This window comes from Gopherus flavomarginatus, chromosome 4, assembly GCF_025201925.1.
Source record: "Gopherus flavomarginatus isolate rGopFla2 chromosome 4, rGopFla2.mat.asm, whole genome shotgun sequence".
Lineage (NCBI taxonomy): Eukaryota > Metazoa > Chordata > Testudines > Testudinidae > Gopherus > Gopherus flavomarginatus.
The window spans coordinates 35,128,440-35,147,592 of NC_066620.1; the positions used below are offsets into that span (position 1 = coordinate 35,128,440).

Below are 19,153 nucleotides of genomic sequence, written 5' to 3' on the forward strand. Positions count from 1 at the left end.
GAGGCTTTGAGGCAACCTTCTGAGAATGAGAACCAGTACTGTGTATTTCTATACAGCCATGTTTCATTAATTTGAGTTTTGTTTGTTTGTCTAACACTTGTGATGATTCCTGAGCAGAATTTGCAGTAAGCAAATGATTAAATTGCATGTATATGTTTTCGTATCAGCTACAATCACAATTTGTAGGACACAAATAAAGATCAGTTATCTTGCAGAGTGTTTGTTTTTATTAAACACCAATTAGCATGGCTTGGTGGGAAGAGAGATAGCAGTGCAGGACATTAGAGGCTCTCATAGCTGTGCATAAGTCCAGCTATCATTTTGGAAGCTGTCCGAAGGGATGGTGTTAACAGGATACTGAGATGTTCCAGAAAGTTGAAAGGACAGTTTGGGAGGAGTTTAGGGAGGGCCTGGAAAACAGTTCTGTATCGGCCGATGTGTGGCCTTCAGGGGAACCCTCTACATCTGCAGAAGCACAAGATACAATACAAAGAAGCATGATTGTTAGTTCATGCACAGCACTGATTCATTACAGTAAAGTTCACCTCTTGTAACATACCAATCACCTTCTCACTGACCCTTAGCAAGCACACATCTGGGCAAACACCCTAAACATGGTGCGTTTGTCTCGGGTGAGTGGGGGATGTTCAAGCTGGGGCAAAGAGTGTTGGTGATGATTCATGCGCATCAGTGCAGATGAGTAGGGACAATATTACAAATTCTGCCACCATTTTCCACACTGCTGAGGTTAAGCAAGGATGCATCTACTGACCCAGTCCATATGCTGCTCGCCTGTGTGCCACTTTGGTCCCTGCATGCCACTTTGGTCCCATTGGCAAGTGGCGCAGGAAAGTTTCCTACAATGGGGGAAGGAACAAAGCAGCTTTGCCAAGGAATCTTCATCAGAGGACTGCCGAGTACCTCCAGGAAAGTTTTCTAGAGATCTCTCTGGAGGATTCACGTGAAATCTTGGTGTGCATCAATATACTGTTCTGCTGGACTGCTTAGCTACGCATGGGAATTTGGAGCCCATTCAAACACAGCTAGTCTTGCACATTTCTATCCATTCACCCACTTCTGTACTATACAAAGTAAAAGAAAGCCGTACATCATATAATGAGCACATCAACTCAAAAAGATCATTTACTAGGGATCTCCTCTCCTGCTTCTTGCCTGCCGGAGAAGGACTGCTGGGGGACTGGGTAGGCACCTCCAGAGTGGAGAAGAGTTCCTGAATCACCGCCCCACCAGACAACCCTGCCATAGGCTCCACATTGCCCTCCAACCTCTACTTCCTCATCCACGACTTTGTCCTCAGGTTTAAGTCCACTGTCCGCCATCTCCAGCCTCGCTGAAGTATCCACAGGGCTCTTAGAGGTGAAGGTGGGATCATCACCAAGGATGGTGTCCAGCTCTTTATAGAAGCGGTAGGTCTTCGGCATAGCAATGGAGTGAGTTTGCCTCCCTTGCCTTCTGGTATGCCTGCCTCAGCTCCTTTACCTTCGCTTGATACTGCACTGTGTCCTATTCGGAGCCCTTATCATACAAGCCACAAGAAATCTGACCGTACGTATCAAAATTCCTATGGCTAGAGAGGAGCTGGGTCTAGACAGCCTCCTCTCCCCATTTACTCAGCAGATTGAACAACTCTGCAGTAGTCCAAGTGGGAGAACATGTGCTGCGTGGAGCTGCCAAGGTCAGCTGGGAAGATGCAATATGAGCTCTCCACACCGAGCTAACAGGAAGTAGAACTTCAAAAATTCCCAGGCCTTTAAAGCGGGAGGGACAGATGCTTGTTTACCTGGCTGCAGGGCAGCAGAGTTTGAACTGAAGACCAGAGCAGTCAGGATGAGCATTGTGAGACACCTCCTGGAGGCCATTTAAAGTGACAAAACCAAGGGTGGTGTCTACACTGACTCTTTGTTGATAAAACTCTGCCACACAAAACTCTGTGTCTGGATGAGGTGGTTTTATTTTCTTGCCTAAACAAGAGAGTTTTGTTGGCAAAAGTAGCATTGTAGTGTGTACACCTCTACTGTTTTGTTGATAAAAGCTGCCTTTTGTCAACAAAACTATGTACTGTAGATAAGGCCTAAAAGTATGTTTACACTGTAGTATAAGCCCAGGCTGCAAACACAGGCTCAAGTCTAATCCTCCTTCCATCCACACACAAATCATGCTAAGCCAGGGCTTGTACTCAGGTCCTGGGACCCCATAGGGGAGAGGGCCAAGTCTCAGTCAAGCTGGGACCCAGGGTTCAAGTCCTATCATTTTGCAGCACAGATGCAGCTCCATTGGACTTGTGCTCTGGGAGTCTACCGAAAGTATAACACAATCCCACAGGCTGACTTTTTTTTGCCTTCTGGACAGTCAAGTTTTCCAATGCCGTACCATGAACAAAGGGCTTGAGTGGCCATATGATTGGGAGGGCATTAGAAAGTCTGAGATATGGATAGTTGGAATTGGGCCCGCATAATGCAGTGTAGATGCTGGACCCCCAGGTTGCGACCCATGGTTCAACAATTCCTATCCTGGGGTTACAAATAAGTGTAGATGCTCAAGCCCTCAGTTAACAAACCCAGGGTCTCCTAACTCAAGTTCAACAAACCCTGAGCTTACATGAGCATACCCTAAGAGTACAAATGCTGCCTGTATACCATATAGGGCAGGGGTTCTCAAACTGGGGGTCAGGACCCCTCAGGGGGTCACAAGCTGCCAGCCTCCACCCCCAACCCCACTTTGCCTCCAGCATTTATAAGGGTATTAAATATATTTAAAAAATGTTTTTAATTTATAGGGGGGGGTGTGTCACACTCAGAGGTTTGCTATGTGAAAGGTGTCACCAGCACAACAGTTTGAGAACCACTGATATAGGGTAAACATTGCAGTTAACGATCTGTGCTGGCCCATGCCAGCTGACTCGGGCTAAGGGACTTGGGCTAAGAGGCTGTTTAACTGCAGTGTATGTGTTTGGGCTCAGGCTGGAGCCTTGGGCTATAGGACCCTGCATGGAGGGAGGGTCCCAGTGCCCGGGCTCCAGACCAAACCTATACATCTACAGCGCAATTAAACAGCCTCTTAGCCCAAACCCCTCAGCTGGCACGGGTCAGTCATGGGTTTTTAATTACAGTGTAGACACACTCATAGAGATTCACTAAAGCATCAAAATAGGACTAGAGTAGAAGTTCTGCATAGACCTGTACTATTCCTCTGCACTGAGGTGAATTTCACTTATAGTGGTTAATGTTCTCAGTCTGGAGTGCTTGAAACAAACATATCAGAACTGAGATGTAATGACAGGTTCTTTTATATTTAGCACAAATACTTCATTTTTTATTTCTGATATTAAATCTTCTGGGATTCTTAGTACCATTCAAGGCCTAGTAACATTCAAATGTCCAGTATAACATGCCACATACATGCAGGATGTACCTCAACATGCCTGTTTTTCCCTCTCTCTCTCTGACTAGAGCTGATTGAGTGGTAATAAAAAAACAAACAAACAAAAATTGTGAAGTGCTTAGGATGATCTCTCTCTCTCTCTGACTTTTCTCACTAGGCTTGATTATGCAAGCATTCCGGCCCTGGGAAATCAGGTACACTGTCTGAGGATGTAAAAGCAGCAAAGAGTCCTGTGGCACCTTATAGACTAACAGACGTTTTGGAGCATGAGCTTTCGTGGGTGAATACCCACTTCGTCAGATGCATCTGACGAAGTGGGTATTCACCCACGAAAGCTCATGCTCCAAAACGTCTGTTAGTCTATAAGGTGCCACAGGACTCTTTGCTGCTTTTACAGATCCAGACTAACACGGCTATCCCTCTGATACTTGTCTGAGGATGGTCTGCTTCTACCTTCTACAATTTGACTAAGACCACCCAGGAAGAGTACCAAAAATATAGGAGTTACTAACTGCCTCCATATTCTAGCTCAGGGGTCGGCAAACTTTCAGAAGTGCTGTGCCAAGTCTTCATTTATTCACCCTAATTTAAGGTTTCGTGTGCCAGTAATACATTTTAACGTTTTTAGAAGCTCTCTTTCTATAAGTCTATAATATATAACTAACCTATTGTATATATGTAAAGTAAATAAGGTTTTTAAAATGTTTAAGAAGCTTAATTTAAAATTAAATTAAAATACAGAACCTCCCTGGACCCAGGCCAGGACCCAGGCAGTGTGAGTGCCACTGAAAACCAGCTCGCATGCCGCCATCGGCACGCATGCCATAGGTTGCCTGCTCGTTCTAGCTCCTAAATGGAACACTTTTAAGTCTGCTAAATATATAATCATTCTCATAATTTTTCATACTAGGAAAACTTAAAATATATACGAAACCATTTCATGTTTTTTCATATTTTTCTTTCTATCCTTGGTAATTATGAATAATAACTTGTCTTTTCTCAGCAGATCCTGCTATGAAGTCCTAAAGCTAAATTTAGGACATCACATTAATTTCTATAACAGATTGATGTCCTAAACAAAACACAGAATTAAAACTCCACTGAAGGATCAAGCAGGAGGAAGAAATTGACCACAAAGAAAGCTGCATTCATTACAATATAAATATATTCACTAATAACTAAGGGAACACAGAAGAACTTTGATCAAGTAAATTTCTTTATGTAAAGCCTTCTCCCACTCCAATAAGATATGTTGAATAGTATTAAATACAGTACTCCAGGGAAAGTCTCATAACAAACACAAAAACAAACACTTTGCAGATGTTATAGCACTGCTTTAAAAAGGAATTAATTTTACAATGAATCAGTAGGAAAGAGTATTGCATAATTTTTCAGATAGCTCACTACTGCACAGCCCATTTGCTCTGACTGGCTTTTGGGAAGGCTGTGTGTGGCAAGAGATAATATTTGTGGAAATATATGTATTCTTTTTTTGGTTGATTATATTTTAATTATAGGAAGGAAGAGAGGCTGCTGGATTTCTAGGTATTTATTATAATATTTATATGGTTTGTATTTTTAATTGCTGTCAAAAGTGCTTAGATCAGTGGATAGGAATTTTTGTATTGAGTATATAAATCAAATTCAATAAACAAAGTTAGGGGAACATTGTCTAGAAAAAGTAATCAGGTAGTACCCATCATGTCCCCTTAAATCTTCAAAGAGGCAGAACAAATCATTTTATTAAGGTCCACTATTAACTTACACTTGGTGCCCTTACAATATATTTTACACCCACCCTCCAAAGGGCATACCTAATTAATCCCCTGAATTAGCTACTAAGATTTTTCCATACCAATTATCAAGCTAACTGACCTGTAAAGGTTACTTAATAAGTCAAAGTTAACTAGTTTATAGTGCTCAAAATCTTTCCAAACAATAGGCTCTCTGAATTTCATTTCATACATATGTGTTATACCACCATCCTGCTGCCCTTTTATGTTTCAGGGCACTTAAAGCAGTATTGACCTTAGACAGTTTTTTATTTAATCTGTGTAACAGCAATTACATGTAGAGGATAATCCTGACTTAAAGTATCAGTTTAAAACACATTATGTATTTCACTTAGGACAGCTACTGGTTTCCCCAGGTATAAAAACAAAATTTCTATCCAATTTAATTTTACGTTCTGCAATCTTCACATATTGTTCCAAAAAGCTATTTCCCTCTTAAATTCTGGAAATTGGTATGTGCAGAAATTAAATGATTGGTTGTTTTACTTACCAAAATGGTTACGTGGAACCCAGGTGGAGGTTTCTTTGTGGTCAGAGAGATTTTGTTCTATAGCTGGAGGAAGCCTTTTCCAGTTAGTGAACTCCAGAGTGAAATTAAGGATGTCATCATTCACAGAATAAATCCTACACGATAAAAAAATCACCATATAACATTGTCAATTGTTGTACACACTACCACAAAGATAATCTTGGGGGAGAGGAGGAAACATATTGAAAGATTTATGTTTTTATAACAAGAAGTTCCTGGAAATCACATCCTAAGCATAAAAAAAAATCAAAGGGAATTCTAAAATAACTTTGATAGCATAACACTTTACTAAAGCAATTATATCTTCCTCCATTACTTTTAGAATTAAGCTACACTGTAAGAGAAAGTATACACTATAAAATGTATCTGCCTTAGTAATAGGCAGTATTTTTCTCTGCAAGAATTGCTTATTCCATCTCTACCTAGGTTTTTATAAGGTCTCTCAAAACCAGGGTGAATAAGTGTCTCATGTTATTGCCTAGTCTTCCCATGACATCTGGAAAAATGTTTAATGGCTTATTTAATTTAAAAAATAATCAAACCAAAACCTAAGGAATTAAAAAAAAAAAGATTTTGAACTTTATGCACGAACTGATTTTAGGGTGATTTATATCTCATTTCTCCAAGAAAATGTGTAAAAATTGGTAAACAATAGCCTTCACAGAATAAGTGGGTTACACAGGAAGTCTAAAGGAGTTATTTTTAAAAAGGGCATTTGAAATGTACTGAAATACAATACTTGCATTTTCACATAATTTCTATGCTGTATACGTATTTTTCTATTTTCATCTGACTCAACCAATAGTATAAAACAAAATGCTGCGAAACACACAAATGTACTGGGTGATTAAAATTAATAATAATAAACCTTCCTGCTGTTCTATTTTTTCTATTATTTCATTTTTCAGCATTAATATAGTTCATGTGTGACCAAAAGAATCATTTTCATGCATTTATCTGAACAATGCACAGGAGTAATGAATCTGTTTGCATTGCTTTCTTTAATGCAATGGTGAGTTTGCTTACCACTTTTGATACTCCCACTAAAATTTATTGTTACTGTAGTACACTTACCATTATATTGTACACTTGTACAACCATAAGCCAGTGACAATTAATAAACCATATGCACAGATGGCATTTACTTTTTATTATTCTGCCATTATTTTCCAGGAGGAAAAAAAAAGGCATTGCATTTAAAGTTGCAAAAATAGATCAAATCTGTGGATTACATTGTAATAGGCAGTTATTTTAACAAGTATGTTTTTAAACAATATAAGTCAAGAAAGGTATAAAAGCACTTATAGTTTAGCTGACAATATAAAAAAATGTTACATACAATACAAATGGACAACAAGAGTCACAAAAGATTAGGACTTTTATAGTGTTTACTCTTGTAATTATACACTGCTCTTTATTTGTAAGTACAGTGTAATCACAAATACCATTTATCATGTCAGGCTTAAAATATGTTGCTTTAAAAAAATCAATGAATATAACATTTCACTAAATCAAGAAAATCAGTCAAATGATGAAGTTAACATTGTAAGCAGTATGACAAATTCAACTATAATGTCATCACAAAATTTAAAACAAACCAATGTTTAAAACTGAGTGGACATTAAAATTCAACTCCTATACAAATTAAAGATTACATGTAAATGGAATTACTAACAGGATATGCAAAGTTTTGTGAATATACTAAATCAGTGGACTCTGTCTAATCCATTATTTCTATTTCATGTGTTTGTATAGTTTCAAATTATTTTCTTACAAGTCATACATATGGAAGTACAGAGTCAAAGCTTCTACGCTGCATGACAACATGGAAAAAGGAAAAAAAAATCAGAATATAAATATACTGACCCCTTTAAATACTAGAGTAATTTCTATAATGCCTAATTAAATGTAAAAGCAGTCAATCTAGTTTTTTGGTTTTTGGTTTTTTTTTTAATCGGAAATGTATTAATTCACACTTTATATAAAACAACATAAAATTTATGGTACTAAGGCAAAAAAATCAAGTGACAATGACAATCTGTAATTTTACTCACTTCCTTCTCCCCCTGCCACTGAACTGAATGCTAGAGGAATTCCCCCTCCGACACTGTTTAAATTCCCATTTGACCCAGAATTATCTGAGATTTTTCTTATACCATTGTTTTATTGCACTTACATACTTTCATTTGATTTGGGGTTGGTAGCACACCATTTTCACAGGAGGAGGGAAATGATAGGGAAGAAAGACTGTTCAGTGAAAAATGCAGAGCACCCCATTCTCTGGAGTAAATAAAGACCTAGCCTTGCTTTGGCTCTCTTCCCAGACAAGGGGAAAAGTTTTATAACATTGACCCCTGCTCTTCTGTGTGAACTTTTCACTCAAGACATTTGAAATCTCTATAAGTCATGATGCTGAGTTAGATTACTGAATTCAGTGCTTAAAATGATCTGAAAAATGTAGAGGGGTCTGAAATCACCTCTACATCTGCCTTTGCCCCTGGTGAATTAATTCTACCCTACAATCCCCAAATCAATCCTCTCCCCTCAATCTAGCCTCCTCCAGTCCCCATATCAATTGTGCCCCCACCTGTTTTGTCCCCATCACTCCTGCCCCCTCCAGCCTGACCTCTGTCCCTCCTGCAGTTCTCCACCCACCTCTCCCAGGAGGCGGGCGTGCAGCATGGTCACCTCTCCCTCTTCCCAGGCTGAGTGTTGCTGGGAGGAAGTGGGGAAAGCAGGGGGAGGGAACAGAGAAGCAGTCCAATAGCTCGCAGAGGGGCAAGAGGGAAGAGTCATCCTGTGCAGCTGGTCTCTTCCTGCTCCCTCCTGTCCTATGAAAACAGTGCGGGCTCCTGACAGAAGGAGGGAGAGCTCGACCTGTTTCCTGAAGCAGCTCTGATTGGCTACTCTTTCTCAGGAGGGGGGCAAAGCAGCAAATCAGAAGATGTTTTCCCCCAGAGACACTAAAATGTGCCACTCACCCTTCAGCAATCTGGCTTGTTGGTTAGAAATCTGATTTCCTGGGTCTGAAACCCATTGTCACCTGGCACACTGTAAGCACTGGTTATGATGTGCTGCTCAGTGAAAGCGTTCGTTAAACTAGGTTAGTCATGGATTTGGAAATCAGTATTTAGCACACAACATCTAAAATACAAGTCAGTATTATATTTCTTACCACAGTCTGCACAACAGATTCAGTGGATTAAATCCAGCCAAAAATAGATATGGTAGCCATTCTTTGTACTGTTCCTGAGCTTTAGCGGCGTATTTTGTAAACTCTAGTGAGCATTTCCCAGAAGGCATCGGACAGCCCACCTTCAAGAAGTGTCGAAACCAAGAAAACTTCTTGTGATGCAGGCAGTATCCTAAATTAATCCCGAGTAGGTGGATCCCATGCTTCAGAAGAATAGGAATTAAACCATAAAACCTACAATATCACACAGAAAACAAGACACCTTGTTAAAATAATACTGAAAATACACTGCTAAAGTTACTATAGAATCAGACTAGAGAACCTTTTGTAACAAACCATTTTAGACTACTGCAACAGTGATTGTTTCTAGAAAGCATCACCTTAAAATGTCACTCAAATAATCTGTACTTCCCAAAAGAGATCCATATTAAAATTTAAAACGTTTGCATTTTTGTTGCTGAAAATGTTTAAAAAAGAAACTGAATTAAATTATACGTCTACCTCGATATAACACGACCCGATATAACACGAATTCAAATATAACGCGGTAAAGCAATTCTCTGGGGGGGCAGGGCTGCGCAATCCAGCGGATCAAAGCAAGTTCGATATAACGTGGTTTCACCTATAACGTGGTAAGCTTTTTTGGCTCCCGAGGACAGCATTATATCAAGGTAGAGGTGTATATTCACAATAATTTTTAGTTTAAGTAATGTTTGCAAAAGATGCTGATCAAATTAAGCCTTCTAATTATCCACAGGACAGCGGAAGCCAAGGAAGCAACAGGTCAAGCTTTCTTATACTTAGAGCCCTGCAAATGTGCAGATATCTGCTTCATATCCTATGGATGTGGATATTGGCGGACCATGTTTGTAGATTGTGGATGGATGTGGTTCCAAATTTTGTATCTAGAACCCTTCAAATCTGCAGATATCCGTGGATCATGTTTGCGGATCAGAGGCAGATACAAATATTTATCAATGCAAGGCCCTATTCATACTGTCCTGATAGTATGCTTCAAACCAGCTGTGTATGGATTACCTAGATGCAGCAAGGTTGTTCTCCTCTCAATCCCTAGACTCTCTACTGAGACTAACAATTAATAACAGTTTACTGGTGTCATCTCTCCAACACCAAACAAGTACTGAACGGAACTTCACATTTTCACATATTCGTTCACACTTAAATTGGTAACCTAGAAGTGAAAGCCTGTGTCTCCCATGTCTCTGTTATAAGAAAACAGGATATACACTTAATTACACTTCCCTTTAATATATTAAATTTATTCACTTTTATAGACAATGTATATAACATTTTGATCAAAATGCTCCCCATTCTGAGAATCCTGGAAATATCCTGAAATTCACAGAATCATAGAAGTGTAATGCTGGAAGGGACCTTGAGAGGTCATCTAGTGAGTCCATCCCCTGTGCTGAGGCAGGATTAAGTAGACCTAGACCATACTTGGCAGGTATTTGTCTAGCCTGTTTTTAAAAACCTTCATTGACAGGGATTCCACAACCTCTTTAGGTAACCTGTTCCAATGATTAACTATCCTTATAGTTAAACTGTTTTTCTTAATATCTAACCTGAATCTTCTATACTGAAAACTAGGTTGATTACTTCTCCTACACTCAGTGGACATGGAAATCAGCTGATTAGCTTCCACTTTTACATATTTGAAAACTGCGTTCAGGCTCCCCTCCCTCCCCCTCCCCCACCTTCTCTTCTCTAGACTAAACATGCCCAATTCTTTCAATCTTTCCTCATAAGTCAAGTTTTCTAAATCTTTTTATCACTTCTGTTGTTCTCCCCTGGAATCTCTCCAATTTATTCATATCTTTCTTAAAATGTGATGCGCAAAACTGGATACAATATTCAGCTAAGGCCTCACCAGTGTTGATTAAAATACAACAATTATCTCCCACATTTTACATACGACGCTCCTGTTAATACATCATAGATGACATTTGCTGTTTTTACTGCAGCATCACACTGTTGACTCTCATCCAATTTGTCATCTGCTATAACAACCCCCGGATCCTTTTCTGCAGTACTAATACATAGCCAGTTACTTCCTATTTTTTATTTGTGCATTTGATTTTTTTTCTTCTTAAGTGCAGTACTTTGTCTTTGTCTTTATTGAATTTCATCTTGCTGATTTCAGACCAATTCTCCAATTTACCAAGAGCATTCCGAATTCTAATACTCTCCTCCAAAGTGCTAGCAACTGCTCCGAGCTTGGGGACAGCCTCATATTTTTCACTCCATCATCCAAGTCGTTAATTACATTTTTGAACAGTACCAGACCCAAGACAAACCCCTGTGGGATCCCACTTGCTATGACCTCCCAGTTTGTCAGTGAACCATTAATAATTATTCTTAGTATGGTTTTTCAACCAGTTGTGCACCCACCTTACAGTAATTTCATCTAGACGATATTTCTCTAGTTTGCTTAAGAAATGTCACGCAGGATATGTCAAAAGCTTTACTAAAGTCCAGATAACTCATATCTACTGCTTCCCACTATCAACTAGGCTAGTTATCCTGTCAAAGAGGGAAATTACGGTAGGTTGGTTTGGCAAGATTTATTCTTGACAAATCCTTGCCGGCTATTACTTATTATCCTCCAGGTTTGAACAAACTGATTGTTCAATAATTTTTTCCAATGTCTTTCTGGGTATTGAAGTTAGAGTAATGCAAACAACCAGTTAGCCTATCAACATTTTTAATTAAGGTTTATATTTAGCATGATTTGTGTGAGACACTAAGTTAGCTCCCAACTCTATTAGAGCCATTTAAAAAAGATCTTGCTTTTAATTTGAAAATCTGCTGTCCAGATAAGCTTTGTGGGAAGCAATAAAGACAAGGGCGTATCCAGGCACCAAGGCACCAAGCGCGTGCCTGAGGCGGCAAGCTGTGGGGGCAGCCTGCCGGTCGCCGTGAGGGTGGCAGTCAGGCTGCCTTCGGTAGCATGCCTGCGGGAGGTCCGCTGGTCCTGCGGTTTCAGTGGCAATTCTGCGGCGGGTACGCCGAAGGCGCAGGACCAGCAGACCTCCAGCAGGCATGCCGCTGAATCCATGTTACCAGCAGACCTCCCGCAGGCATGTCGCTGAATCCATGTTACCAGCAGACCTCCCACAGGCATGCCGCTGAATCCATGTTACCAGCAGACCTCCCGCAGGCATGCCGCCGAAAGCCGCCTGACTGCCATGCTTGGGGCGGGAAAATACATAGAGCCACCCCTGAATAAAGAAAACAGTTGTATTAGAATGCTGAAATGCTGCCACCCAAGATCTCACAACTAAGAGCCATTTTTTTCTATACTGGATTTTAATCAAGACTTTGCAGGCTAAAAGACCTGTGCAAATATTCACAAGGAGCTGAATCCAAATAGTCTATTCCTCTTACATAGCTATTTAGATTCCTTTGATTCATTTAAAAGATAAAAAAGGTGAAAATCACTAGTTTTTCTTTGCCTTCATTGCAATTATCAGCAAGATATATTTTAACATCTGTGTAATTAGTCTTTATTAATGATACTGTGATAGTGAATGATGATATAACCAAGCATGTGTGTGTTGGTTGCACATGTGGCCTTTAGTTAATAATTTGATTACAGAATGTTGCTTCTATGAGGCAGTTTGGAATTTAATCCTCTGCTGCCTGTCTCATTTGTAGCAACATTTTTGAGAACCATTAGCAGGGCTGATTCATTTTCTAAAAACTATGTTTATTATACACTAAGAACAGGACAGGACAGAACAGTGAAATGATGCTCATTGATTTTTAAAGACATGGTCTACAAGGTATGCAGTGAAATTTAATACAATAAACCCTAGGCATTTCTTCACTGCAAACCTTATACATAATTTATAGGAGACATGGCAGAGCACAGTCTGGCTATTATCCAGATGTATGATTTCACATGCGCAGTTCAGGATCTGCATGAGTTCCTGCCTCAAGCAATTCAAAATCATTTGCAGCCTGACCAGAGAAATATTAGCTATAATAGGCACAGTCATAGGGACATGCTTTCACTGTTTAAAAAAAAATTATGTCCCTGCTGATTTCCTCCCTTGAAATATGCCCTTTTAGCTGAAGCAGAATAAATTTAAGCCAAATATTGCTGCAGCATTTTCACTCGGAAAATTACTAAACTGGCAGGTTATTTATTAAAATTCTGTACTGCTTCTAGATACATGGCACATATTGAGAGATTCTTGTGAAACAATTTTACAATAGGTTTAGAGAGGTTTTTTTTTTTAAGTTTACTATTCTGTTGAAGAACGTATGTAACACTCAAGAATATTGATGATGAGATAAATGCATGCACATTATAACTTTCACATATATTATACACACACTATATGCTTAACGTCATGAAAATTTTAATATTTGAGCATAATTTAGCTAAACATCAATCTGTACAGGATGCATACTCCAATGCTACTATCAAACTGTCAGGGATAACAAATTCTAACATTACTGAAATCTTCACCATAGAACACTTTTGCCAGTTCCCTACCTATCAAAGGTTACAACCACTCCAGGACCAACATCCTATACAATAAGAGAACTTTGCAGGTAATCACCAAATTACCTCTTTCAGAATCTGAGACAACAAATGTGTGTTCTGTAGTGTGGATACAGCTCATCTGATAGTAGGCATCAGGAAATGATAATAGAGAGCCATGTACTTTATACTCTGGTAATTTAGGAACTGAATAAACTGTACAAATAATTTGATTAATTTGATTTTGTCTTGCTTTAAATATCCTGTACATGGTACTTCATGAATGATCAAAATCACATTCAATCTTCATCATTATCTTTGCCTTAAAATAATAACCAAAGGCGAAATAGCTCCATGGTAACTTTGGAATCAGTACTCAAGGAAGCAACACCTTCCCTTAGCAAATGACAACAGCAGTAAATTAAAAAGAAACATTTAGAAGCGGCTTAAAAAACAAAGGGGACTTTTCCTTAAGGATCTGTACTTGAATTTGATTTGGGTAGATTGCTATATTTTGTTCATGCGGCTTTATGTGAGAAAAAAAAGGAGTTGTAAGGTCCCTTTATAATATGACATTACAACATATAATATATACAGCAGATTATGAAAAACTAACATTTAAAAATAAGGGGAACGTGGAAGGGGAAAAGAGGACTGGTTGGAAAAAAGCAATGAGAGAAAAATAGAGGAAAGAAGGAAGCAAAGTAAGGCCTGGTCTACACTACGCATTTATACTGATTTTAGCAGTGTTAAACCGATTTAACGCTGCACCTGTCCACACAACGAGGCCCTTTATATCGATATAAAGGGCTCTTTAAACTGGTTTCTGTACTCCTCCCTGACGAGAGGAGTAGCGCTGAAATTGGTATTACCATAACGGATTAGGGTTAGTGTGGCCACAAATCAACGGTATTGGCCTCTGGGCGGTATCCCAGAGTGCACCATTGTGACTGCTCTGGACAGCAATCTGAACTCGGATGCACTGGCCAGGTAGACAGGAAAAGCCCCACGAACTTTTGAATTTCATTTCCTGTTTGCCCAGCGTGGAGCTCTGATCAGCATGAGTGGCAATGCAGTCCCAAATCCAAAAAGAGCTCCAGCATGGACCGTACAGGAGATACTGGATCTGATCTCTGTATGGAGAGGCAAATCTGTTCTGTCAGAGCTCCGTTCCAGAAGACGAAATGCCAAAGCATTTGAAAAAATCTCCAGACAGAGGCCACAGCAGGGACTCAGCATAGTGCTGCGTGACAAGGGTAACAGAAAGCCAAAGAATCAAATGGACGCTCATGGAGGGAAAGAGGGGGTACTGAGGACTCCCGATTTCCCACATCCCCGCAGTCTCCGAAAAGCATTTGCATTATTGGCTGAGCTCCAAATGCTAATAGGGTCAAACACATTGTCCAGGGTGGTTCAGGGTATAGTTCGTCAATTTATCCCCCTCTCCGCCCCCCCCGTGAAAGAAAAGGGAAAAAAATCGATTCTTGACTTTTTTATATGTCATCCTATGTCTACTGCATGCTGCTGGTAGACACGGTGCTGGGGCAATGAACAGCAGCACCCTCTCGCCTCCCCTCCTTGGTGGCAGACAGTACAATATGACTGCTATCCATCGTCATCATCAGCTCGTGAGTGCTCCTGGCTGGCCTCAGGTGAGGTCGGCCGGGGGCACCTGGGTAAAAACAGGAATGACTCCCGGTCATTCCCAGTAGATGGTACAGAATGGCTGGTAACTGACTTCATCATAGCAACTAGGGGCTGAGTTCCATCAGCCCCCTCCTTTTATGTCTAAAGAAAAGATTCTGTACTGCCTGGACAATCATAGCAGCGGGATGCTAGGCTCCTCTCCCCCACACCGTTTAATGTCCTGCCTGGACTATCATAGCAGCTGGAGGCTGCCTCCTCCTCATTTTATCTCACTAACAAGTCAGTGTTTCTTATTCCTGCATTCTTTATTACTTCATCACACAAATGGGGGGGACACTGCAACGGTAGCCCAGGAGGGTTGGGGGAGCAGGGAAGCAACGGGTGGGGTTGTTGCAGGGGCACCCCCTAGAATGGCATGTAGCTCATCATTTCTGCAGGATCTGACACGGAGCAGCTGTGCTCTCTGGTACACTGGTTCTCTAGCACACTTGCCTCATATTCTAGGTAGGACTGACTCTATTTTTAGATAAACCATAAAGGAGGGAATGACCCGGGGGGATCATTCCCATTTTTGTCTTTGCACCCCTGGCCGACCTCAGCCAGGAGCACCCATGACAGCAGCAGACGGTACAGAACAACTGATAACCATCATCTCATCACCAATTTACAATAGCACGGCAGACAGTACAGAACAACTGATAATCGTCTCTGCTATCTTGCAAAGGCAAATGAATGCTGCTGTGTAGTGCTGCAGTACCGCCTCTGTCAGCGGCATCCAGTACACATACGGTGACAGTGACAAAATGCAAAACGGGCTCCATGGTTGCCATGCTATGGCGTCTGCCAGGGCAATCCAGGGAAAAAGGGCGCAAAATGATTGTCTGCTGTTGCTTTCCCAGAGGAAGGAATGAGTGACGACATTTACCCAGAATCACTCGCGACACTATTTTTGCACCATCATGCATTGGGATCTCAACCCAGAATTCCAATGGGCGGGGGAGACTGAGGGAACTATGGGATAGCTACGGGATAGCTACCCACAGTGCAACACTCCAGAAATCGACGCTAGCCTCAGTACATGGACGCACACCACCGAATTGATGTGCTTAGTGTGGCCGCATGCACTCGATTTTATACAATCTGTTTTACAAAACCGGTTTATGTAAAATCAGAATAATCCTGTAGTGTAGATGTACCCTAAGAGACAAAGAAGGAAGAAAGGAAAGGTAGACAAGAAAAAAAATCTCAAGGGCACAATCATGACCCTAGTAACATGTCCATGCAGAGGAGCAAGGAGGTGTAAAGTGTCCATTTTCTCTCCTGTATGATCTATCTGTATTGCCATAGCAGTAAGAGTGGGCAGAACTTTTGACTTCATCTGCCCAATGCTTTAGCCAGCACAGCTGAACCAACATAGAAGTGGAAGTACCAGTAATTTGTGTCATTTATAGGGTTGGCATAAATTACTTCCCACTCAGATCAAGTGGAGAATGGGAGATCAGACTGTGACTCAGAGTCACAATTTGGTTCCTGGTCTGTTCCTTGAGCAGCACAACTACATGCTGCCCTTTATTCGGGATTTGTGGCAAAGCCACAATACAGTCCTAAGTGAAAAATAAAATAAAGGAAATACAAACTGAGAGGGATGGCAAAAAAAAAAAAATAAATAAACAAAACAACCTTAGGGGAAAGCTGAGACAAGGAAGAAAAGAGGTTCTGGCACATGAAACACACTTTCTCCACAGAACACCAATTATACTGAACAGGTTTTAATTTCCCCCAACTGCTAATCAGACAAGATGGTTTCACAGGAGACAGTCTTCAAATATGCTATATGGAATTAGAAGGGTTTTTAAAATTCAGACATGGACCCTTAGAAGACTCTCTATGTGCTCAGAAAATTCAAAGTAATTAATGTGATCAAGTCAGGGTGGAGCGATTTAAATCAAGCCAATTTAAATCCATGGGTTTTTTAAATTAAGTAATCTAAATTGTATTTTAAACTATGTGAGGCTTTGTAAAACTACTTTGAAAATCTGTGCTATTGCAACTTTAGATTAAAATTTATAAGGAACAAAATTCCTGTATTCCCAACCCCCAAAACATGTCAATACTGATATGGTATCTCATTTGAATTTTACAAAACTGCCACAGATGAAAAAAAAATTAAATTCAGGTCCTGATCCTGCAATCACTTCAACAGGCACATAACTTTACTCACATGAACAGTTCCACTGACTTATATGGGACTACTCATCTTCTTCTAGTTATGCATATACATAAGTGTCTGCAGCACCAGAGGCTAACATTGCATCAGAAAAAAATGAAGTTATTTAAACTTCCAAGACATTAATGAAGTTTTTATGAATTATTTTTATACACACAGTCTAATATTTTCAAACATAGGTGCCTAAAAATAAGGCTTCTCCACCAATATTTACTCCTGGGAGAATTGTGCATCACTGCATGCACACGTATAGTTCATGTGCTGCACATATTTTTTTGTCCGCTGAAAAAATTTCTGCTGGACATTTGCTGCAGTTACACCTTTTGCCCTATCAGGACAGGACAAGAAATCAGAATGAGGAGATGAAAGCACTGAATGCACAAAATGAAGACAGCACCAAAAAGTGGTGCTATTTGGATCAACTAAGTGATGCATTTTTTAAAATTAGAGATAAGCCAAATTCTTTGCTCCCATTACTTCCTTGACTTCAGTGGCACTGTGCCAGGAAATAATTTAACCCTGTGTTAAAGAGTCATTCTTCTGTTAGAATGTGATTTTTAAGTAGATCTAATTTAATAGCCTAAACAATTTCCCTTTAAAAAAAGCACATTAGCCACACAACATTACTATGCATAATATTGCTGTGATATATAGTACATAAAAAACAAGTTAAATTGCATTTTGTCAAAGTATTAAATTAATAATAAATGTAGTTACTGCAAAAATAATTTGCACGTGTTTATCAAATATTATTCTCCAACATGTGCAAGTACTGAATATTTCTATCATTCTAATGCCTAGTCCAATATCAGATCCATTAAGATATCTGTATTTAGTATCCCAATTTAAATCTATCATATCTATATACCTTTTGTAAAACACAGCTCACAATAACATGTGAAGCTCAGAGTTCGCAAGAAGTGTCTTGGGGGCTAATCCTGCACCATTATTTTCACTGGTATCTAGATTTGGTTCAGTGTGTAACGCATCTTCTCTAAGGACAAGTTTTGGGAGGAGGGAATAATAGACACACAATAATGAGATAATTATCATGTTTATTTTATTTTTCAAAGGTCCCACAAACCCAACTATATACAGAATTAGGTGGAAGAAGAGATTTACCAATTTTATTAATAAAATTAATAACTACAAAATAGTGAACTGAAGGGAAGAAGGGAGTCCTGCCTCATGAATATACTTTCAGTATCAAGTAAATTAAGTTAAAATGTGAACAACAGTAGTTACATTTTACAATTTTCCTCTGTTGTATCAAACAACCATTTGTTGAGCACCAACATCATGTGTCATACACATTGTATAGAACAAATGGGACATAGTGATCATGATCTCAAGGGATTTGTAATCTACGGTTAAGTATAAATTCTTAGGTAGTTCACAACAGCTGTAACATACAGAAGCTCTGCTTTCAGGGTATGGGACAGTCTTGTCCTAGGAACACTGGGATTTGGAGGAGGAGGGGGCACTTGTCTAAAACAATTTTATGTTGCTTTGTTTTTACACAAAAGACTGGCATGCAGAGAAAGTAAAATAGTACTTTCCAAGAACTCAATCTTACTGAAAAGAATCTAGCTAATTAAGAATCTGTTTGATTCAATTACAGCATCATGTCAAGTTCCCAGAAGACCGAGATGGTTGATAAGGCCTTTTGAAAGCCAGGAAACTAGACTGCAATTATGTTCTACAAGACTCCTTTTCAAAGAACAGAGCTTCCCAAAGGAGATTTTAGCAAGGTTCTTTAGCTCATGTATGTGACCCATAACTAGTGCACTATAGAGGTATTTCAGGTTTACACTGTTGTCTCAAGAATTGAGAAGGGAAAAAAAACATA

General features: G+C 39.7%; 1 protein-coding gene across 3 annotated transcripts in view; it reads right to left on the minus strand.

Moving 5' to 3' along the window:
- Positions 1–19,153, minus strand: part of ASB3 (ankyrin repeat and SOCS box containing 3) — a 128,359-nt gene that overhangs the window by 11,196 nt on the left and 98,010 nt on the right. For all 3 annotated transcript variants that reach the window (XM_050951866.1, XM_050951864.1, XM_050951865.1), the window contains 2 exons: positions 8,900–9,151; positions 5,686–5,819 (listed from right to left, as the gene is read on the minus strand). In XM_050951866.1, the coding sequence (XP_050807823.1) occupies positions 5,686–5,819; positions 8,900–9,151 (386 nt within the window). The remainder of the gene's footprint in view (positions 1–5,685; positions 5,820–8,899; positions 9,152–19,153) is intronic.